This window comes from Pseudopodoces humilis, chromosome 6 (assembly GCF_049639895.1).
Source record: "Pseudopodoces humilis isolate 2021_Gansu_Grassland_sample_001 chromosome 6, ASM4963989v1, whole genome shotgun sequence".
NCBI classification, from domain to species: Eukaryota; Metazoa; Chordata; class Aves; order Passeriformes; family Paridae; genus Pseudopodoces; species Pseudopodoces humilis.
In genome coordinates, this window is record NC_142205.1 from 70,789,152 (window position 1) to 70,813,124 (window position 23,973).

Sequence of the window (23,973 nt, forward strand, 5' to 3'; positions counted from 1 at the left end):
TTCCAAAGCCTGAGAGCGAGTCATTCCCCGTGGCTATCCACTCCTTCCTATCTCTGAACAAATTCCTGCAGTGACAGCGCAACGTGATTTGTACCCAGCCTGAAAGGAACACCAAGCACTGTACACAAGGCCCTGAAAAATGAACAGTGAGTGAGGCAGAGAAATCTGCTGTTGAACTGGAAATAAACATTTCCCACAAAAAAATCTGAAAAGGCCAAAAGAAATCTAAAAAATAATAATAAATAAATCACTCTGTTGATTTGGCTTTGTCCCCCATGTTTTTAGCTGTGGGTTTGCACTGAAGATGGATCAGAAACAAACCTAATGAAGAAAGCACTTGAACATGTACTTCCCTTTCCAACAGACCCTGTGGATTGGTGTATATGCTGCAAGTCAGGTCAGGATTTAGGAACAGGATTTTCACAAGTGCCTCACTGCCTATGGGACCAATTCTTGTTCCACAGGTGGTTACAGCTAAATCCCTCTGAGAAACAGCCATAAGGGCTCTCCCCTCTTCAGCACCTGAATTAATACCCTGTGAGCAGGTCTGCAGTGCTCTTCACCCTCTTCCTCAACTTGGCTTAAAACAGGCAGAACCCCTGGTTTGGCTGCTGAATGTATGACCAATTAAAAATTAGCTTGGAGGGGGAAATAAAGATCTCAAGGACTGTCCTGTACCTCCTGCCTGATAAGAGATGGGCAAGGAAAAATGAACTGGGGCTGCTTGTCATGCAACCTGTCACTGAAAAGTACACTCTGGTGATTTTTCTCTCTCTGGATGTCTGGTTTCCTTGCTGCTTTGATCGGCAAGCATGACAAAATGGCACAGATGGGCCTGGTGCCTGGCTGGGGTGGAAAAATACTGATGGTGGGATGAGACAGGGGTGGTTCTGGAAGTGCATTCCGGTCACTTGATATTCACAAGCTGCTTTTTTAATTCGCTCTATTTAAGGACGTGGCGTGGGAGCTGAGGGCTGCTGGGGGAGGATGTGTAGAATGAAGCACACAATCAGTTTGGGAGGGCAGCTTCTATCCCTCAACCCCAGTTTGGTCCATTTGTGAGATGCTGCCCAGAGTCTCCTCTCATGTCACTCGACTCAGGACTTTATTGCTCCTGGATAATCTGCTCCGGGCCAGGAGTGAGTGCAGGAGTACAAGGACATGTCCTGGAATCTCAGCTGCCCTCTAAGTATGTGAGCCTCTCCAAACACTCAGCCTATTTGGGGTTAGGAGCCTGTCCACACATTTTGGTTGTATGTTCCCTCTCTCTGTGATGAATGGAGCCTGGCATAGGAATAGGGATGAGGCAGCAGACCCGGCAATGTTGTAAATCCATTTGGCTCGACCAGTTGCGGTCTCCTAAATAGGTCTGAACAGATTTCAGCCAGCTGAAGAGCTGGCCTGGGCAGTTGTTCTTTAAGAATTTAGCCTGGTTCTACTGTTTACCATCATCAGAGTCAGTTGAATTCCCCACTTGTGACATCAGTGCCACGTTCCCAACTAAGAAGGGGACATGGAAGGGCCAGGGTCTCTGTTCAGTTCTCTCTGTGGTGTTTCCCTCCAGGGCTGGAGGCTAAACATAATGATTGTTTAACAGTGCCTCTGCCCAGCTCTTCCCAGCACTGTCAGGCACAGTGGGAGCCAAGGCAATTCCAAGCAGCCTCTAATCCTCTCTACTTTGCACCAACAAAATGGACTGAGGCAAGTCACCATTACAGTGGGACACTCCACCAGAGAAATGCTCAGTGCTTCTCGGGTGCTGCTGGCAGGTAAGGACGGGACACCTCAGATGGGATGTCCAGAGCAGCAAGAACACACCAGGTATGCACTGAAATCCCAGCATCCCTGACACAGCCCAGCAGGGACAGAGCCGAACCCCACCAGTGACCTTTCAATTAAGGTGCGCCAAACTGCCTCAGCACGCACTGGATCTGTCTCTAATCCATGGAGTTCTAGCCATGATGGGACATCAGCCTGTTTCCCAACATCCCTCCCATTCCCTGGTTCTGAGAGCCCTCCCTGTGGATGCACACGATCCCATTCTCACGTACCTGGTGTTTCTTATCCGCGGTGGGAGACGACCTGGAGCGTACGTGCACAGGGACTGGCTGATTGTCGTACCTATCGAGCAAGTCTTCCACAGACACCGATTTCCCGGATTTCCTGGCGGTGGAGGGTGCTTCCAAGACCTGCTCCTGCCTCCTGTAGCGAGGCTGGCCCTGCATGGCCAGCAGGTCTGTCTGCGTGCCTTTGGTGAGATCCGACCTGGCTCTGTAATCTCGGCACCTCTCTGGCTTGGGCCGGCTGGTGCCCAGGCTGTCCTGGCGCCCCGGCACCTTCTCATCTCCGCTCGTGTCCAAGTAGTCCATCAGCCCAGGGGGAAGGGTGGAAGACATCCGTCCCGTCCTGGATATCCGCTCTATGGACTCTCTGCGGCGGTAAATGTTCTGGTCCTGGAGGGAATTCATGCTGGAGGCGGAGGAAAGGCTCTGGCTGTCGGGAGCACCCAGCTGCAGGTAGGAGCTGTGGGAGCGCTCCCGGAGCAACCCGATGTCCTGCGAGGACGGCCGTCGGCCCGTTTTGCGCTCGATGTAGTCGGCCAGCGCGTTCTGCTGGAGCTGCTTGAGCTCCGGCTTGGACAGGCTGGCTGTGGAGGAAGCTTTGCCGTCCCTCTCGAAGATCTTGCGCCGGTCGGCCACCGTGTTCTCTGGGAAGATAAAATGGATGCTTTTCTTCTGGAAGGAGAAAGGCGACGGCTCCCCGTCTGACATGCCCACCTCGTTCATCTTCTCGGGCTCCGAGTAGGAGCGCTTCTTCTGCTCCGCCGTCAGCCGCTTCCGGCCCCCGACGCGCGGCACGTGCTGCGTCCTGGCGTAGTCCAGGCTGGAGAAGCCTCCTTCCGTGGGTGTGATGCTGTGCCTCTCCTTGGGGGTGTGTGGGGACGCCGCCGTGCTCCTCATGCCCACGTGGGCCGAGGCAGGCCTCTGGGGCACCCTCTTGGGCGTGTTCCCGAACGGGGGGCTGATCCGCCGGAAGGAGGTGGCCCTCAGCACCCTGGACTGGGCATCTTTAATGCTGTTCCTGTAGGCCCTGTTAAACGAGGCGTCCAGCTGCGAGCCGTGCGCGTCCTGGACGTTTTCCTTCCAGAGGATCTCCTTCTCAGGCTCGCCTCCCAGCTGGAATGTGCTTCTACTCCGTGGAAGCTGAGCTGCCCTGATTTGCACCTCATTTTCAGGACACGGGCTGTAGTACTCACTGGCTCTTGCCTGCTTCACCGAAGCCACCATCTGCAGCTCTACGGGGTGCCAGTCAGCCTCTTCCAGCTTCCCGTTCCTGACGGACGGGCTGGAGCCCCTGCCTGGCTCACCGAGCAGCTTGCTCCTGATGTCCTCTGGGCTGTGCACGGAGCACCTCGTGCCGGTGGGCTGGCTCATCCTGCTCGGCCCATAGTGCTGGCCGAAGGTGGGAACCCCAGCGCTCTGGGGCCGGGGAGCGCTCTGCTCCCGCTGCTCAAACTTGTTGACCTTCTCCAGCACCGAGCAGCGGGGCTTGCCAGCCTCTGGCTTGCTGTAGGGAAAGCTTTGGGTGCTGCTAGAGCTGAGCCGGCTCCTCCCAAAATCCAAGGTCTTTGGGAGCTGAGGAGAAGGGGGCTCTTTGCCCTTTGGCTCTGCAGCGTGGAACAGAGCCACGCTCGTGCCCTCCTCCTCCTGCCTCGTGAAGGCCTGCAGGTCCACATCGCTCCACTGCCTGTGCCCCTGTTCCCTGTGATCCTTCTCCTCTCTGCTGCTGCTGTTCGGGAAGGACAGCTGGCTGCTGGCATAAGCCTCGCCTGGCTGCGTCTCCCTTAGCTCGGAGCTGCTTTGCCTCCTGGAGCTCTCTGGGATGTTCTGCAAGGAAGAGAAGCCATACTGCTTGGTCTTGCTGTGACCCCATGAGTGGGGAGCACCAGCGTCTCTCTCATTTACCTGTGCGTTGCCATTTTTGTCCTCCTGGGATCCATGTGTCCAGTCCTCTTTGGGCTGGTAATGGGTTTTCCTCTCACTAGCATCCCTCAGCTGGGGTTGTGGACCCTGGAAAATGGGTTTGGAGGACTGTGTGGTACCCGTGGTCTCCCGGTGGCCATGTGCTGCCTTGTAAAGGGGTAACAGCTCCTCCTTTCGCGACACGGCCAGGCAGAGCTCCGGGCCTGCTGCGCTGGGAGGTTTCTGCTGGATGAGTTTGGCTTCGTGCTTTCTCTCAGTGGCAGGGGGCTGGTAGAAGATGTTCGACCTGTTTGTAGTGCTTTGGTTTCCATTCTCTTCTGAGCCCAGGGTGCTGCTGCCGGCTACGGCCTTGTCGTAAGAGCCCGGGAGGGCTGGGGAGTACCCACTTTCTTTGGCCAGAGCTGGGTAAAGCGTCCCGGTGCTGCTGGCAGAAGGCCGGGGCACCTGGGCATAGTGCGGCTCCGGGGAGGGGACGGCGTAGACACCAGTGGGCAGCAGGGGCTGCCCTGGCTGGGCTGCCTGGGAATAGCTCTGCTTGGGCTTCGTGGTGGGGCTGCTCTCCGGGCTCTTCTCCACCACGGTGTGCAGGTGTCCATCTCCGAAGGGCGGTTTCAGCAGCGGCCCCTGCGACAGGGAGCTGACGAGCGGCGCCCAGGCCCCCTTCGGCTGGGTCCGGCCGGGCTTGCTGGGCTCAAGGCCGGCGCCTGAGCCGGGCCTCTCGTGGTGCCTGATGGCCGCGTAGCTGTCGCTGCGCGTGGGAGGCAGGGGCGGCCCCTTGGGGGGCTGGCTCTTGCTGTCCGAGGGGCCCTGCGCCGGCTGCGCCCAGGAGGAGGCCGCGCCGTGCCGGCCCAAAGCGTGGAGCCTGCCGTGGCGGTCCAGGGAGGCGCGGGCGTCGGGAAGCAGGGCCGAGGGCTTCACCTCGTACTCCTGGGAGACGCGCTGCTGGGCGTCGTACACCGTGCGGACGTAGCGGATGTCCGCCTGCCTGATGGCCTCCGGCAGCCCCCCGCGGCACTGCGCGCCGTCCGGGGAGCACGAGCGCTCCTTGCCCGACGGAGCCGCGGGGTACTCGGGGATGCTGGAGTTGGTGGAGAAGGAGCTGTAGGCCGAGTCTCTCTTGCTGTGGAGGTGGGAGAGCTGGTCGATGCTGTTGGTGGATTTGGCCGGGGACAGGTGGCAAGGGTGGTAGGCAGGGGAGGAGTGGTCCAAGCTCTCCATGCTGCCCCGGGAGCTGTACTGATCGGGGCTCCTCCTCAGATAGCCATGCTCGTACGCGGAGAGATCGCTGGTGGAGGAGCTGGGGGACAGCGAGAGAAGAGTGAAAACCGGCAGAGGAGAGGCACGACAACTTATAAGTGAGCTCAGAAGCAAGATGTTTAGTTTTGAGATGAAAACCCATATTTGGGCCTTGCTCCATCCCCCGTTTGGAGTCATCCCAGTTCACAAAGAGGAACTGCTTGACATTGCAACACATGGCTCTTATTTACCACAGAAGGGTGGGAGGGAAACACAGACAGAAAGATGGTGCATCTCTGGAGCCAGAGAGGATCAACCCCACCCAGCAAACCCATCCAAAGCCCTTGGAAAGCTGAATGAGCACCGATGCCATGGAGGAGGAGGAGGAGGAGAGGAGCACGAGGGGCATTCTGGGGGGGAATCTAATCTCTTTTTCCCATTACATTTCTTTTTATGGAGAGGAAGGCTATGCCCTGGCAGGCTTCCTGGAAATTCAGCTGTCCCAAGGATAGTTTGTTTGCTGCAAGAAAACTAAGCTGACAAGAAGAGGAGAGATGTATGTGCCTGTGCCTGGAGGAAAAGTGGGGTGCAACCATAGAAACAGTCTGAGAATTCCCAGGAAGTCTGCACTGCCACCTCTTCTTGTAGCTTAGCAGGTGCAGGTACACCTTGGCACTTTCTCTGAGGTGTCCAAAGAGGACTCATGGCCACCAGAAAAGTGATCAAAAAAAGAAAGATATTCAGAGACCTTTCTATCCATGGGAAGGGACCTCTTTGTGGAAGTCACAGTCCCTTTTTTACATCTCACAAGGGGATATTACAAACTTCTGCGGAGTTTGGCTCTGAATATGGAAGGCTTATTTCCCCTTCCAGATTGAAGCAAATACACTGAGGACTGGAAAGTGTAGCCTGAGGGTTTCACTTTCCTTCCCTCTCTTCCCAGCTTCCCTTCCTCAGGTATCACTTTCTCTAGTTCCCTGCTCACTACATGAGCTGTCCTGGCAGAGCCACGGGGAAGCAGCAGGAAGGGATGGGCTGTGGCAGGGCAAAGCACAGAGCTGGAAGCTGGCACATCCCAAACAAGGGACAGACCCAGGGGAGAAGGCTGCTAAAGATAAGGAAAGGCAGAAGGAAACCTGCTCACAGGAACTGTGCAGAGAGATGCCGAGGAACACAGGCAAGAAGAGCTGTGGCAAACCTCAGGACGAAGCTAGTTTACTCATTTAAATGCACCACTCTACTTTGGATTCAAATAACCATCTCCCTGGCAATGCCCAGCACAGCCCTAGCCAGCTGGCCACTAGATGTTCCCCGTGCTCCTCCTCAAGCACCCGGGAGACAGAGCCATGCTGCCAAAGGCTCTGCCAGGAACTGCCTGGGAAGCAAAGCCCCTTGGTGGGAACTGAGCACACTCCAGCATGAGCTGTGCTGAGGCCACAGACCAACACACTTGATTTTCTCCAACCACCTCCTCACTTTCTTTTATGCTCTTTTTTCTCTTTCCTCTCCTCTGCCAAGGATCAGTCTTGCCAGCAGGAGAAAGTGATGTTTCAATCCCAGAGGCTATAATGGAGAGTTTCAAACCCTTCTGCCTCTCCGGGGAAAAGCTTTCAAGAGCAGAAATTTAAACTTGTCCTTCCTCAAGCTGCCCTGCACGTTCAGCTGTGATAGAGCTGACTCCTGCAGAAAGCCACTGCCAAACCAGGAAATCCCTCCCTGAACTCCTCACCCTGGGAGCACTGTCACTGATGCGCTGCTGGCTGCTCTGTTACACTGACAGACCCTGCTACCTACAGCCTTTTCTTCCTTTTCTTTCAACAGGCCAATTTAGACTTTGGATTTATTTTCCTTTTCTGGGGAAACAACCATGCTGTGTTTCTGTATGGGGGCATCCACAGAAAGCTCTATCAGCGTTCTGGCAGTGGGCTCCCATCTTTATAGGAAGGGGGATTTTTAAAACAATTAATTTCCTAGCTGCTAATCACCTCACAGAGCACTCATAGGAGAAAAATAAAGCCACTTTATCTAGGAAACCAAACAGGAACTGAAGCCTTCCTAACTCTAATCTGAACCCTGGCTGTTTGTAAACCTGTCCAGCTGTATGGAAGCCACTGGTACCATTTTCCTGCTACACCTTTGCCCCCTCCCTTCCCTCCACAGCTGTGTGGAGCTTACCTGGAGTGGTAGGACTGATGCCAAGGGGTGCCAAGCGTACCCTGAGATATTTGCATCATGCTGGGATCGGGTTGGTTCTCGGCAAGTTTGGTTGAATGCCAGGAGTGAGGTCGGCCTGGAGTTTCACTCCGCCTAGGCAAAAGCAAAAGGGGTTGCACATCAGCAACAGGCCAGCTCTCCCAAGAAAGATGGATGTGAACTCAACACCAACACGTAAAACCGCTCGTGCTCATTTGTGCTCCGCTGCTGAGTTTTTGCCCACCCCCAGCAAGTCCCACGGTAACCATCTGTGAGTCTGACATCCCCACAACACGCTCCCCCTCAGAGTGTCACCAAATGCCATCAGGGGCTGGAAGCAAAGGGACTTCTGATCTCTCCCTGGTGCTGCTAAAAATGCAGGATGAGACGTGACAACCAAGTGCCCCAGCCCGGCCAGCCAGCTGTCCCCAGGGTGTGTCCCCAGGCGTGGCACAGCACGGCTGCCCTTTGGTGCCCTCAGTCTCCAGCTCCAAGGCCTGAGTCTGCCAGCCCTGAGGAAAAAAAACCCACCGACACCTTATTTAAAGCACAGAGTGCTGCAATGGAAAGTCAAAGCAGGGGATTAGTGATTGAGTCCCCTGAAGAGGCCACACAGACTCTCCTTTGCCCCAGCCTCTGGGCTTGTCCTTAATCCTCCTGCTGCTTTCCTTGAGGGAATCTCTCCCCTGCGCTCATTTCCACAGCTTCTCACTCTTTCCCTGAGAGAACGAGGAGCAGCACTGGGCCCGTGTCCTACTGAAATGTGACAGCTTGCAGGACAATTCTGACTCAATAAATGCAAGAGGAGAATATGACACATCTTTCTTTAGTCTTTCTCTCACTGAAAAATCCACAGTACAGCATGTCCTGAACACATCAGTACATAGATTAAAATGCCCTTGGCACGTAGACACTGAGAGAGGATTCCACCAGTACTACCTAAGACTGGGAAAATAAATGGTACAGGGAAGTGTAGAACGTTTAAAATGCTTTTTAGGGTCATGCCCTTTCCTAGTACCAGTTAACATCAGCAGCCACTGCATGGAAAAGCACAGGCAGAGAGTGAGAGGCAGAGCCACTTCTCCAGCATTTTTTCCATACAGATTTCAGAAGTGCTGGTTAATTTTTCAACATCTGCTAAAACAAGGAAGAAGAAGGGATATGCTTTTCCCTTGAATATCTGTTGTGGCAGGATTGTCTTAAGGGAAACTGGACTGGAGGTCTGCAAAGGGCAAGGTGAACCCTAAACCATTTTACCTTTACATGTGTAGGTGTGTTTAAGACAGAGCTCTTCTGTTAAGCTCCTTGCCCAGAAAATGAGGAACCTGGACACTGCCAGATGGGAAGTTGATAAAACTGTTTATTAAGAATAACCCACATTCTTGCCTCTTCCACTGCAGACATTTAAAGACTTAAAGTACTTCTTGTGGAGTACAAGCCATCAGCATCAGTTTTTCACTCGAGAAATTGAATGATCCCTTGGTTTGATTGGCAGAAACAGTGAGGAAGCTGTGTAGCCAATCATCTGACACACAGGCACTTTAAGCCCTTTTGTGTGATATCCTCATAACCATACAACACGTGGACAGATGTGAATTTTAGTCACAAGACACACGGCACCAGCTTACCGGCTCTGTGTGAGATAACCTCGCACCGTATGCACACCTACCCAGTCTTGGAAATGTGGCAGATCCTGATTGATCCCAGGCAAACTGGCTGACTGATAAAACCTGCAAATGCAGCAGCTAATGCCTGACTTGAGTGAAGACAAATCATGAGATCTTTCACTGGGGTTACTTTGGTGCAGCTAAGTTGCCTGCAACAAAACCAGGAGCAACAGGTGACACTTTGGCACAGGAGGCTGTAGGATTTCAAGCTGCACAGCTGTAAGAATAACAACAATAACAGACCAAGCTCATCACCCTACCTTTTATATATTCTGTACTGTACTGTATTTGTGAAGGTGTCTGGAAAACCTTATTCCTGCAAAATTCTCCACTTCAAATAATAGACTGAGTGACCCCTGTACTGTAAATGCCAAGGCTGGAGAAAGAGACTCCTGGTTCCTCATGGACAGTGATCAGATAACCTGGGCATGCAGGTCAGGTTGGCATCACGACAAATGCCTGGGAGCGAAGGTACCCGGAGGAGTTGGCGGGACGCAATGCAACGCTGGCATCTGAATGGCAGCTGACTACAGCCCACAGTTCACACTGGAGACTGGAAAACACAAGGGAAAAGGTTCACCAGGAACCACCCTGCAGCTGTCTCTCATTAGGAAAAGCTGAGCAAACTCTTTTCTGTAATCTCTGGAGATTATATTGCATACAAAACAGGAATGGAACTTTTCAAAGACACTGTCACTAACTCTGCAGATGAATGAGCATCTCAGGCTTTCTTTTTAGTATCACTGAAAGGTTATCTTCTTCTCAAGGTTATAAATTAAAAACATCCAGAGAAGGGTAGTCAGTCTGATTCCTGTTCTTCACGTACTGTCCCTTGCCAGTTCTGGAGTACACAGATTATACATTATTATACATACATTATACAACCCGATTGCTCTCCAAGTTTGACAGCACCTCAAGCCCAGCATCCTTCAGGAGTGCAAGTCCTTCAGCTTGCAAAAGCCCATCTTTAGCCAGAGCAAACAACCCAGCTTCTTCAAATTGCCATTTGCATTTTTTCCACATCCTTAGAAAGCCAATAAGTGAAAGCCAGAGAAGGATGCTGTGGCCGATTAACCAGCCACTCAGGGTCATCAGTGCCCCAATAAACGGATCTTTTTCTACTCCCACACAACTCTTGGGGAGTTGTTTTGATCATTCTCACATCCATCAGAAACATCATCCATGTGCCTGAAGGACTGTGAACAATGCTTTCGATGCACTGACCTTGTGGTCATTTTCCTCTGTCCCCTCAAGCCCCAAACCCTTCCTCAGCAGAGACAAGGAGTGCTGAAGATAAAGGCAGTAAAACCTTTCAAGCAAAGCAGAATCCACCTGCAGATCCAGGCAGGAGCAGCAGACACATCTCTGTGACCTGAGGGCATGGCACGGACCAGTGGTTGTTCATGTGTCCAAGGAGGATGGGACAGGGCAGAGAAGAGAACCAAGGCCAGAGGGTCACTCTGCCATCACTCACAACCACAATTCCTGCAGATGTGCTTTCCCCAGTGGCCGTGTGGGAGGCTGCTGGAGCTGGAAGGGAATAGCCAAGGCCTAGCCCATCGTGTGGGGAGGTGGGAAGGGATGGGGGCCCTGCAGCACAGACCCTCATCCTGCAGGAGAAATGTAAGATTTGGATAAGAGCACAAAACTTTTGCCTCCTGGATCTGATCCCAGGCACTGAGTCACAAGAGAGAAAGCCAAGAGGGCAGCTGCCCATCCTTACCGAGTCATCCTCACAGCAGTCAAGATTTCAAGCTGGTGATAATTCCAACCTCACAAAACCCACGTGGCAGGGCCACTGTGTCCTGAGCCATATCCTGTGCATGCAGCAGCAAGATCTTGGCACATGGAGAGATCCTGATCCCAGCAATTCACCTGCACCCTCCTTCCAGGGTGAGTGTGCACGTGCACCAACAGAAAGCAGAACAAAGATCTGAATTATCACCAGGACAGACCTGTCTCCAGGATGGACACATCTGAAAGAGCGGGAGCACGACAGGGAGATGTTTTCCAGACATCCCAACGTGCGGCTGCAGCCTCTCTGCCCATCTATTAGGCAGGAGAGGAAGGAAAAAGTAAAGCACTCAGAAGCCTATTAGGATTTTGACAGAGCGAGGCCACAATCTACTCAAAGCAACGTCGCTCTTAATTAACGTTCAGTCATGGTTCTAAAAATAAGCAGAACAGACGAGGTCAGTTAGAAAGGAGTTGGACCAGAATGGCGTCAGCTTGGTGTGTCTTCCACTAAATCTCTCTTTTTAGGCTCCCAGAGCCCTTCTGGTAAATTCTGGGGGCAGGAAGGATCTGCTGTGAGCTCTGTCCCTTCACAATTTTGATTAAGAAAAGGGAAGACTCATTAGAAAGGCCGGGCCTATGAGATGATATTTCATATCATGGATCTTGGCTAATAGTGCCTCCTCATCTGTAGGGAAAAGGGAGAATCATGCCCACGCCCCCCACCCTTTAATGCTCAGATGAAAACTTCCCCTAAGTAAAAAACATGCTGAAAAACCCTTCACTTGAGAACACTTGGGTGAAATGTGTCAATATTCTCAATATTCTCATACCAGGACACAGTCTGCTTTTCCACAATACATTCAGTTTGCAGCTCCTAGAGGACAACTCCCCAGACAGTGAATCCCTGTGGACTATCTCACAGTTTTTGGCAGTCTCAGGGTTAAACTAAAAAAAAAAAAATTAAAAAATTTAAAAAAAACCCAAACTGTAAGAAAACCATTCAGGCTGGTTCAGGGCTCTGTCCCAGACTGGTCCATCCTCACTGCTCTCTCCAGCTCCTTTCCCAGAGGCAGGTGCTGTGCCTCTGTGGTGTTTCCAGCTGACATGTCAGACACCATTTCTTTTTCCCCTTTGAAAAGCATCACTGGGGATGTCTGGGTTGCATCAGACCATGTCCTGAGTTCCATCTGGGTACTGGGAGACAGGTATCAATCTCCCTGAAGTCTCTCTCTGGGATCAGGATGAAGGGAATCAGAAGTTGCTGCTCAGAATTCTTACCATTACCATCACCAACTCTTTGGAAAAAACTCCTCACCATACCACTGGGAAGAAAATCCCTGTGTGGAAGCAGAGATGAGAACTATGTACCTGGATCTAGAGACAGATTTTTTCTACTGGCTTTTCCTGACAGAAGTGCCCTCAGCCACAGGCTGCAGATGGAAGTGCTGGGATCGCTCAGAGGTGATGGCAGCTGTGAGCAACAGGCGCTCCTTTGCTGAACTTAGGAACAGTCAAACATTGTAATTAATGATTATTGGTCCTGCAAGTCACACCTCTGTGTTATCACATGTCTCTGGGAACCCCCACGTTGCCTTATCCAAGAAGGAGGAATTTACCCAGTGTCCAGCAAAGGAAACAAAGAGTGGGGGCTCGGAGCAGGGCCATGCGCTGCGGCTCCATCTTCCCTTCACCCCAGAGCAGGGTTGACAGGCAATATTTAGACTGAGGACTTTTCCCTACCCAAAGAAAGGGTCCCACTGGCATTCCCTGACACTAACCAGGCACAGGCTTCAACAGGAGCAGAGGTGATGTATACAAACTTCACTCTCCTTGATTACTGGGTTCAAGGACTTGGTCCTACTGGGATCTTCTGACAGCTTTCTATTTTGAAGACAGCATTATCAAGCAACACACTGAGTTTCATTTAAACTGCAAAATGAGGAGTATTTCAGACCTCTATTTCAAGAAGTTCTTGCCACCAAGATAGTCCATCCATGCTGCTCCTACAGGACATGGAGAAGCCAGGAAAGCCTTCAGCCTGGTACCTAGACCATGCATAGGTTACAGTGAGGAGCAGGGGAGCACTGGGTTAAAGACTCCCTGCAACTTTCTTCTTCTTTCTATAATTTTACTCTGTTTCCTTTGCTGGAAAAAGAGGAAGAAAGAACAGACATGGAAAAGAAGCAGCTGACTGACTTACAGTCCTTGAGAAGGACCCCATTATTCCCTGTCTTCTCCAGGTATTCACATCATCTCTCCCAGAGCAAGGGTGGAAAATCCTAGCAGCCAGAGCCTGCAGTGGCTTCCCTGCCCATGGCTCTTCAGAGCTGCACTGATTTATCCAGACCGACGAACTGGCCCCACGGGCTCAACTCAAGTAATTTTTTCTCATTCTTCTCCAGTCAGTAAATTAGTTAAAAAGACAGAAACCCAAGCATAGCTTAGATTCTTACACAGCCCGATATCCGACACACAGCAACTTGCAACAGGAGAGACTTGGAAACAATGGAAGGAATGTGCTTTCCTGGCCTGGTTGGGTGCTTAGGAGGAACTGGGTGGCTGGCAGCAGGAAGGCTGCCCCGTGAGCCCGATTATCCAAACGGAACGCGGACAATGAGGCACGGCAGGTAACCAAGGGGATCCGCAGGGCAAGGCTGGCTGGGCTCTCCTCTGAGCTACAGGGTTACAAATCACAGGCAGCGCTGGTGAGCTCCACACCCAAGTGCTCGTGGAGGAGGGATGAACGGGAGAGAGGCAGCAGGGCCTTCAGGAGGATGTGTGGAGGTGCTTGCACACATTTGGGGGGTAACAGGGTGAGTCAAATGCGCTGGGGAACTGCACCCGCTGCCTGGCCCAAAGCAAAGGTTGCCGAGCCTGGAACACCTCCCACAGGCACTTTCTTATACATTGAAGCAGCCTCCTGTTCCTAACTCAAGCTCCAGCCAGGCTCAAACTGAGATGTGCAGACACAGCCTCCAACACTGCCGGAAAAGTAAAGCAAAACATTGGCTCTGCACCCGAAGGCAAATTTATCCAAGTGAAATGCTAAACTTCAGAGCTTCTGTGAAGATCTGCTACTAAACTGATGGGAAAGAAGGATTTACAGAGGGCATATGGTGAATGACTCATTGTTACAGGGAGGTGGTGGATGCAGGGGAGCTCCTCTCCCAAATTCCCTGCGGGTCACATACCCAGGGAAATGCAGAGTCCCACTCTCCAGTCAGAGATCAACTTCTGCTCAATAAAATCACTTTGAGGATGTATTTTAGCCTCTAAAATCTGCTCTATCTGAGGCTGGGCAGGGCCAGCATCCGTGACTGCCTACAGTGGCCAGAAGCTAGAGCATCTCCACTAAGGTCAGGGAGGTTGCTCCAGAGGTGCATCCTTGCTGATAAGATCAGAATGAGGAATTCCCTTCTCAGCTGCTCGCTCACAGGCACCAGGCTGCATTTCCACCAGCTCCAGGAAACCAGTGTGGCTTCTTGGCTTCAGCTAAGCCCAGGTCTGACCCAAATGCAATGTTACAAATAAAAGCCACTGCTTTAACTTCATGGTACAAACATCAGGACACAAAAAGTCTATGAGGTCACTCAGATTACATCTGACTGATCTAAGAGGCTCTTTGGATGCCAGCAAAAGCTCTGCCTAAGTAAATGCAGTAGGATTTGGTCCTAAACTGTGTGGCCAAAGGAGGGGAGCGAGGCTCAGCCACAATACCAGCCAATCCAGAGTTCAGGAAACTGATTTCTCAGGGCATTTAATCGTTCAAAAATGCAGACAGGTACTCTGAAGTCAAGAATGCCAAACTTCCACTAAAACTCTGAGACTCTGAAGAAGCCAGGTGATTTTGGAATGCCAGGCACCTGAAGCTGGGAAGTCAGAGAAGACTTAACACCAATTCTGCGGAGATATTTTGGTTCAGCATTTCTGATGACCTTTACCAGCACTGACAAAAGCTTCTGAGGAGAAATTTCAGCACTCCTTCCCCATGAGTGCCCCTCAGGCAGCCAAAGCAGTGACTGTTTTCCACCCTGTCTTTGCAGATGTTCCAGGGACACAGACAAACACATTCTCACCTGGTCTTCAGCCGTAACTTGACTCCTGCTGCCCACGTGGCTTTGCTGGGCTGGAAGTCAGTGGTCACGCAGTCCGGGCTGAGCGGGCCGGGAGACAGCTCTGTGCATCCCTGTGCTGCATGGGTGTCCCTGCCAAAGGAGAGCAAGGACATGTAAACACCACCACGCAAAACCTCAGCCCTGTTAGGGCTTCATCAGGATTTTAGGAAAGAGGGCAATGCACAGACCCCGAGGGTAAGGCAGGGGCATCAGGCTAGTTTTTAGAATGAGTGAAGTACATGTCACAGAAAGCCGTGTGTATCCTTATTTTTCTTTAATCCGGGCAGGGCATGGCTCTGCAAGTGTCCCTCACGACTGTTTTGGAGGAGCTGCCCAGTCCCACGGCACAAAACTCGTTATCCTGCAGCTGCATTTGGGGACACTAAATCCCCAAGTGTGGAGTTCAGGGCTTTCACTGGAGGATTTGCTTTTTCCACATGTAACCACCCTGTGAGAGCTCAGGGAATGCTCTGAACACACACGAGAAAAGCCAAGAGAAAGTCCCACACAGTGAGAAGGAGAAAGAGAAACCTACCCCCTTCTACCGATAATTCCACAAAGTCAGCAAACATGCATTTACCCCGCTGCAAATCACACAAACACCGTGTAGCCATCGCTTCAGCTCCTTCCTTCCCCCTGGAACGCTCCACTATTCCCCCACTCGCTCCCATTTCTAGCCCTGAAGCGCAGAAGAGATGTGAAATTTCGGCTTGCTCAAGGAAACCCCCCACGCTGAATAAAAAAGCGGGGCTGAAAGGCCCCCTGCGCCTCTCCCTGCCCGCGGCAGCCCCGGCCCGGGATAAGCTGGAATTGCCTCTTGTTGTGTGCTGAGCCCACATGCCGGCATCTGGGGCTTTGGATAGCTGAGATGGCTTGGATGCCATTCCGGTGAGAGACCGGCCGTCTTTGTGTCCGGCTGCCTTCTCCCCCACGCTCCCTCCCCGCGCCCCCACGTGCCAGGCAGGAATGTTAAGCCTCACATTGCGGATGAGATACAGCAGGGAAGCGCAGCAGCACTTTCACCTACATTAGGGAAAGCGACTGGTCCAGAACGGCCTTTTTTGGCTCACCCTGCTTATCTTCATCCAGTTTTTACCCCAAATCCTGCCTTGGCTGCCTTTCCTTTCTACGTGCCAAATCCCGTCCTGCTTCATCTCTGCCGCTCCTCTCCTTAGATGATGTCAGGTCTCCGATCAAACTTGGAAGTTTCCCCTCCCCTGCTCCCGTTCCAGCCTCACTGTACACCAGGAGCACAATCTCCTTTACTGCAGCCCTGCAAGTGCCAATATCCTTAAATGCTCCAATTCTCTTTGCTCACCAAGCCTACCATGAAAAATCACCGATTTCCAGAGATTTCACTGCAAGACACAGAAAGGACAGAAGGCCGGCAACAGACAAGGATTTAAAAGATTGCATATAAACAATTTATCCGTACAATTTTGTGATCAAAATCTATTCACAGATTCAGCCTTTGGAGAACAGAAGCCTGTGCTTCCCTGCTTGTTTCCTGAAGAGCAGAGTTTGGCTTTGCCAGGCCACAGCACAGCTGTGCTCCTGCAGAGAGGAAAGCTGCTCATGCCTTCTATCCGGCCAGCTGTCCCTGAGGGATCCAGGGACAAGATGTAGCGCTGGGAAATTGCCCCTGTGCCAAGAAAAGAGTCACCAACAACCTGAGGAAATGATATAAAGGAGTAGTAAGTGCCTACTGTTGCTGGTGATTTCGGTCTCCTTAAATTCAACTTATTATTGCTTGTCTCAAATTGGCTCGAAAGGCACAAAATGGCCTCGAAATACGCAGCTTTTTTATCTCTTATACTTATTTTCACTCAATTAACAATAGACATGTAAGTAATTTTTCTCAGAGACTCAATGACTTATCATCTGTGTGCTGCACTGTGGCATTCTCTATCTAATCACTTACTAGTATCCAAAAACTTCTAGAAGAAGAAGAAGATGAAGAAGAAAGAAGGACAAGAGACAACACCCTAAATCCTCCATCTTGCCTTCTGTTCTCTAAACTAGTTCAAACTCTAAATGAACTTTTCCACCCAGTGACTTAAGGAAACTCTCTAATTTACACACTAATACACACCTACACTTTTAGTTTTTCTATTTAACAGTTGTTTTCATGGTGTTATATGAAATTCAGTGTTTTCCTGGATGTCAGAGACAGGCACCAGAGATAAGGGCACGCACCCTGTGCCTCAGACTCTAACACCTACAGCTCTGTGGGCACCACAGCCTAGTGATCTTTCAGCACTTTTTTTTTTTTTTAAGAAAAAACAGCTTTTGAAGGATGCTAAGAAAGCAAGAGACACCAAAGACTCTAAACTCTGCTTTCTGAGCCCAAGTCCCTTCCAAGTGCTCCCATCCAGGCCTGCAGAGCCTGACCCTCCATGGGCAGCCCCGAGCAGAGGGAGGGAGGATAAGCAGCCTGGGTGATCCTCCTCCCAGGAGCAACCCCTGCTTGCTGGGGTGCATAACTTTGTGTCTTTACCTCACAATGACACCTTAATTAGTGTCTCCATGGGCTCCGGAGGTGCTGTTGCAGGGAACAAGGAAATGCAACAGAGTTTTTGTTTCCCCAGCCTCTTAAACAACTGTAATTGCAGAGCTCTGTGGTGCGTGGCAGGCTCAGTAAGACACTGAAAACTAATCAGCCACTCTAGAAATAACACCATGAATCAGTGGGGAACACAAGAGATGAGGATCCTTCCACCTGGGAAGCACACCCACCTCAGAGGGCCGGTCCCCATACAGGGATGTCCCCGCAAGAGCACGGCTGGCAGGGCAGGGAGAAGAGCTGAGGCCACTTCCCCAAACAGGAGCCCGAGCCCAGCAGCTGTCCTCCCCTTGCAGCCTTCTGCCTTACCCAGCTGCTTATCCCTGAACATTTCCTGTGGCGTTCCTAAGTAAGGCAGCTCAGTCTAACAATCAGGAGGCTCTTAATTCCCATAGAGACACTTCTTCCACCGTAACACGGAGACAGCCGCTCTTGTGCAAAGGTGTTGAGGGCCTACCTTTGCTCTTGGCTGTCCTCACACCTTCTCCTTGGAGTGGACCTCCTCTGAAAGCTCCAGCTGCCCTGGGACAGCTCTCCAGCTCCCTGTGGCAGCACTCAGTCTGATGGGATGCTCTTAAAGCCCGGGGCTGCATTTTATTTTGGGATGCTGCAAAGGGCCTCACAATTCCATAGCTAAAAAGTATCCCTGGCAAGGAGGGGCCTGCAGTTGTTCCTTTTGTTATCCTGTTGTTTCTGAAGCTCTCAAGTGGGAGACAGGAAACCCAGCACACACAGTCTATTTAAAACTCCTCTACCTCCCACCTGAGGCTGGCAGCTGCCTCTGAAATAATTTCTTTTCTGCAAAGTTCGTGTTTAATTATGAATTGTTATTTATACTTGCTTGCTTCCACGGTGCCTTTGGTATTTAATACCACACATGTCCATGAGTACACTCTGCTCAGCTTTTCCCTCATCTAAAAATATGGCCTGCTTGGATTTTTTCCTTGCTGCTTGCTTGACAGTGAAAGAATACAGTGCTAGAGACTAAGGCCTTTTTTCAAGGAAAACCTCCCTCAGAAGTTTCAGTGCCCCCTCCAGAAGAAAGGCAGCACCTCCTGACCCCACATCCATCTCTCCCCGCACAGCCAGCACGGCCTTTCCGCAGCAGGCATCTGTGAAACTCTCCCTACTTTTCACCACCTTCCTCAGAGCTCTTCAAGAACACATGGGTGGCCTTATTTTATATTAATCAGTTCTCCATAAGACTGGCTTGGCAGTTGCTGCCATCTGATGTCTCATGGCCCTCCTGAGCTGCCAGAGTCCTTGCAGAACTTGGTCACTGTTTTAGGGAGATCCTTTGCCTCTGAGCTCCTCTGACCACCTTATCTGCCTCCTGTGCTGACCTCGTGTTACCTGCGTGCTTGGAACGTTTCACAGCACTTATCTTAACCTTTTGGGCTCCTGGCTCTTCCTCCTCACTTTCTTCAGTCTTCCTTATCCTTATTTACAACCTCCACATTCCAACAGAGATTGGTTTTCTAAAGCCAGCCTGGACAGAAGAGTGTGGGTGGGAGCCTCTGCCCAGCAGCCCTCCTGGCAATTATCTCAGTCTGTAGAGATCATTTCTTAATTAATTGAACTCCATGTTTCGTAACAATAGCTCCCTGAGTAATGGCAGCAGCATAAACCACTGCTCTCACTGAGGAAATGATGCAGTGCAAGCTCAGCTGCCTGGCTGTAATTCCCAAAGAGGAGACAGATTTTGCACAGGGAAGAGGCACAAACCCAACTTCAGAAGTTTTGTCTGGCAATAGCATTTAATTTTCCAGGACAACAGCATTACAGTTCTTCTGGCTGCACTACCACCCTGTACTCTTGGCTTAGCTGCCTGTAGTTCCAGGGATGAGTCTAGGATATACCTGAGATCAGCCACAAACAGCACCTGGAACTATTAGAAATAGTTCTAGAAATTACTAATTTTTTTACATTTATTTTTCAGAATAGGTATTTTTTAATGGTTCCACCTCTTGAAGCCATGATCACCGAGTTTAAACTAACACCTGGTTTGCTGCCACAGTAATAAATGACCTGAGTCCCAGGGGATCCAATCCCCAAATGTTAACAGGCGTAGTAATTTTTAATATCTTGTTATCTCTAAATCCAGTGTTGTTCTAGAAGAGAGGATGGAGATTAAATTCTCATTTTTAAACCATTTGGGATCAACAGGAGTATTTGTAACCACTGACAGTTAAAAGCTATCCTAGAAACATAGGTGCTCGCACAACGATGCTTCTGAAACCGAGATTAAAGCAAGGAACGCTTCTTCCAACTTCTACAGCTATTTGTAGGCATTCTGTGGCATTTTTCCCTTTGTCTTAAATCAGAAGCTAAGAGGAAACCCCCCTCCACTCCAGAAAGAGCCAACAGCACATCACAGACACAAAATCACGGAGCAGCAGCATTAAGCCTCGCTGGGCTGCGACAGGCAGGAAGGAGCCGGAGGAGTTAACGCTGCTGCTTTATCCTCACAGCACCCCACGTTACACAATGGCACAGGGCAGCCTGAGATCCCCAGCTCAGCCCAGTGACATAAGGGAGCTGGGCAGCTTCACCTCTGGCTATCCTCATCCCGCAGGCGAGCTCGCAGCAGCCGGTGAGCCGGAATTCCGTCTCCTTGGGGATGCAATCGCCACCTCGGTGGCAGTCCCCCATCTCCCAGCAAAGAGCCAGCCCTCCTGTCTCCTCCACGCTGTCAGGGAGAGACCACACTCATCCCAGGCACCGACCTTGGCTGTGGCCATCCTGCTTGGCAGATCCTCCCGCTCCGCCTGAAGTGAGAAGACTGGATTGCTTACGTATTTCTTATTTTGTTACCTCCTGTGGCTGGTCCAGAAATAGCCTATAATCCACATCTCTGTCACGCTCCCAGAATCTCCTTTAGCTGCACTGCAAGTGCCCCGTGTGTCAGAGCACAAAGGCACAGGAGCTCTCCTGTGCAAGGAGCCTGCCCAGGTTTGTTACTCTGTGCTCACGGGACCAAGACACCAAGAGCCAAAAACCAAGTGGAAACACACAGACAAAACTTTTCATGAGAAAAAAACCTACAAATTGCACCGAAACCTCTCACACTAATAACCTGGGAAACTTCTGCCAGAAAAAGTCTCAGTCCCTGGATAAAACCTCTAGCTTGTCACTTAGGTCATTGACCTGAGATGGGAAACAGCCAGGTTTAACTCCACAGTCTTAATTAGGCACATGAGGAATTCAAGGCTGGTTCATGAATCCAAAATGCGACGGGCTCCACCTGTGGAACTCCTGGAAGCACATTTTCATCCTAAGCACAGCAAGAGAGAGTTTGAAATCTCAACAAGGCTCCTTGAGCACATGAATCTTGGGAGTGAATGAGGCATTCTTCCCTGAGATCTGCAGCAAGATCCGAGTTCTCAAGTAGGAACAATAATATCCACATCTAGGATTCAGGTAGGTCAATAAAGCTCAGATTAAAAAGAAACCACCACGCAACCCAAACCCGTTCACAGTGCTGCTGGCTGCTGCTTCTAAGAACAGGACTACTTAATGCACATTTTCTGTACACTTCACAGGCACATCCACCCTGATATCTGGTAAGACAGGATTACTAGAGATGATCTTTCTGCCATAAGCCGATCCCCAAAAGGGAAAAGAAGAATTTTCCCAGGAACAGTGCAGAGGGGCTTGTGCTTTTCTACCTGGACAGGCCATTCATTGCTTGAAGGCAAATTAAATAAATCACAGGATGGTGAATTTTAGATGTATACATCCCCCATTCAGGCACCCATCGCTTTCAGTCCAATGGCACCCACGTGGAGATTCTGAGCACGCAGAATTTCAGGGCAAAGCAACAGAGGCTGAGAAGTCACCTGGAATTAATCCAGACTCACAGCTTTCCTTCTTGGAGAGCTCTTCACTCAGGCAACTCCAACTTAAACAACCTCAATGAGCACTGACCTTCAGGTCCACCGAGAAAAAAATCTGGAGAAAGGAGACGACGTTTTTCCTGTGCAACACTGTCTAGTCCTACTTGTCCAGCATTTTACTGGCTTCCCCTTTTCTCTGGGACTGGATGGGTTTTAGCTGACCTGACCTCAATCCCACAATCTGGCTGCGCTGTGTTTGCACAGCCCCACACAAACCAGCTGCTCCGGCGCGTACCTGTTTGCAAGCAGAGAGCTGAAAGGAGCCCTGGCATTCATTTGGGTTCCTCACTTCATTGGCCAAGGGATCTTTGAGAAAATGAACTCCCTCTTTGTCTGGGAGAGAGCCCTAATCCCCGTTTTGCCCTGGAGGATTACTGGGTACTTAGAAAGGCACTCACATGCACATTTTTGGTTCGTGCCAGCTACATTTGGGCCCACAATAGGCAGCGTTCCCTTTGGTCTTTAGCTTTGACAATAAGCATTCCACTGCACCCAGACCTCCACCCACAGACTGCCACCCTTTTAAAAGCACCCTAAATCCACGCTTTCTGAATTGGGGGCCTTCCCTGCTTTGCATGAGCAGTTGGCCCTGGGAGGCAGCTGGGCACGAAGCCCCGCAGTCCTTTCTTGAGCTGCCCAGCCGGCGTTGGAGCGCGCGGTTCCCTGCGTGGCCCTGCCAGAACGACCTGGATCCTGGCAGGGAGGAAGAACCTGTAGGGCTCAGGATTTAGCTTTTATCCCTAGGGAATTCCTGGCTTTTTGTAATAGTGGTTTAGTGTTATATTCTATCACAGCTTGCTGCTTGTGCCCCAGTACCACCCAGAGAGCCTGTTCCCAAAGTGTGCTCCCCGTGCAGCTCTGGCCCACATCTTCCCAGGACTGTGGCTGCATTCTCTTAAATTCTAATTTGGGATGAAGTTCAATGGAAATGAAGGACTCTAAAGCTGTACTGTACTTGAGCAGCACTTTGCCTGCTCAGGGGAGATCTCGCCTTCTCAGGAGGAGACAATTGAGAGGTGACAACCGTCCTGATCTGTCAAAAAAGTGGTGGGTGACCCATCCTGTGCCCCACCTTTCCTGTACCTTGTGCTCAGAGAGCTTTAACCCTCTCAAAAACAGACCTACCTACTTACTGTGCCAAGACAGGAGTAAAATCACAGAGAAATGACAGTTTCATTCTTTTCTAGCTCACAACTATCAGGACTATCCTACAGACTTGCTCTTGACCATTATCGAGTATCTCTTGAGGTTTTTCAAAGAAGCCTTTAGGGACACTGCAGGATCAGCTTGGGGAATCAGAGCATCCCCTCTTCTCCTGAATGGGCTGTTCAGGACCAGGAGGCTGCGAGGGACAAACCTCCAGAGCTGGCCATAAAACACTGGGATCAGCTCTCTCTGTCGTGCATTGGATCTGTTGGGCAGAGGTGCCTGAGGATGAAGATGATGCAAGGCAGTGCTCAGGAAAGCAGGAGGGTCTTTAACAAACCTTCCCTGTCAGGACCATGGCCACCACAGGCAGGTAGATCAGCATCCTCACAGCTTCTGGGGTGTCCCCACACTGAACTGTGTGGAGCTGAAGTCCTTCTGATAAACGATAACATTTAACTTCTCTTACATTGTGCACACCAAAGCACAAGCTGGCTCTAAAAGACAGGTGTAAATGAAACAAAATAATGTAACTGCAGCTCCTACAAAGAAAAGCAGCCACAAGGAGGAAGGAAAAGTCATACTCATGTAATACAAGGATTAGTTTCCATTTTAGGATTTGGGAATTAAAATGATTCCATAGGAAAAGCCCACAAGCCCTCCATGCTGAAAGAATAGTTATATTCACTGCAAGAGATGCAATCAGCAGAAGGTATTTCCCCACAATTACTCTTTTTACACTCACCCTTCAGAACAGTGATGTTTTCCAGCTGCAAAAGGGCCATCCTAGAGAGGGTCTGAATGTCAGGCAAGACGTGTCCCACCTGGGACCTGGCCATAGGGTGCAGACCTGAGACCTGGAAGGCAAACCCAGCCTTCACTGGGAAACTTTTCTGCCAGCAGCTTGAAGCTGGGACCAGGCTGCATCTGCGGGTGCAGCTCCTAATAATGTTCCATCCAAAGCAAACTAGGTCAATTCAGACCAACAATTTAAATGGTTTAAAGCTAAAGATTAAGGAAGTGCTTACAGGAAGTGCTCCAGTGGCAGATGAATGAGGTCTGTGGCACTATGAGCAAGTGGGGCGTTAATCTCTTCCGCCAGCACAGCTGGATCTCTCTTCCTCGCCTGCACTGGTGACACCTTGCACTTCAAGGAACACACCCTGAAATTTTAGCCCAGCAGCTCTCCTATGGAAATGTGGATGTTACCAAAGCGCTGCAGCAGTGGCTCAGCTGCCTTTTGAAAACTGGTCTCGGTGATTTGTACTAAAGGAGTGACAATCTGAGCGTCTCTTCAGAGGGGGCAGAAGGAAGCCTCACACTCACATTTGTCAAAGGCACAGTGGACACTCAGCACCAAGAACTCAGGTCTGCAGCAGCTGAGCTGTCTCTCAGCTCTCTCTAACCTGATTATTTGCAGTGCTTCCTGGTATTCCA

At 50.9% G+C, this 23,973-nt stretch overlaps 1 protein-coding gene across 6 annotated transcripts in view; it reads right to left on the bottom strand.

The window, feature by feature from the left end:
* Positions 1 to 23,973, bottom strand: part of SHROOM3 (shroom family member 3) — a 110,924-nt gene that overhangs the window by 10,201 nt on the left and 76,750 nt on the right. For 5 of the 6 annotated variants that reach the window (XM_005531727.3, XM_088056136.1, XM_088056134.1 and 2 more), the window contains 3 exons: positions 14,893 to 15,021; positions 7,395 to 7,526; positions 2,052 to 5,280 (listed from right to left, as the gene is read on the bottom strand). In XM_005531727.3, the coding sequence (XP_005531784.3) occupies positions 2,052 to 5,280; positions 7,395 to 7,453 (3,288 nt within the window). In that variant the 5' untranslated portion in view covers positions 7,454 to 7,526; positions 14,893 to 15,021. Of the gene's footprint in view, positions 1 to 2,051; positions 5,281 to 7,394; positions 7,527 to 14,892; positions 15,022 to 20,220; positions 20,251 to 23,973 lie in introns of those variants that run through there. The other variant, XM_088056138.1, reaches the window with a different exon arrangement.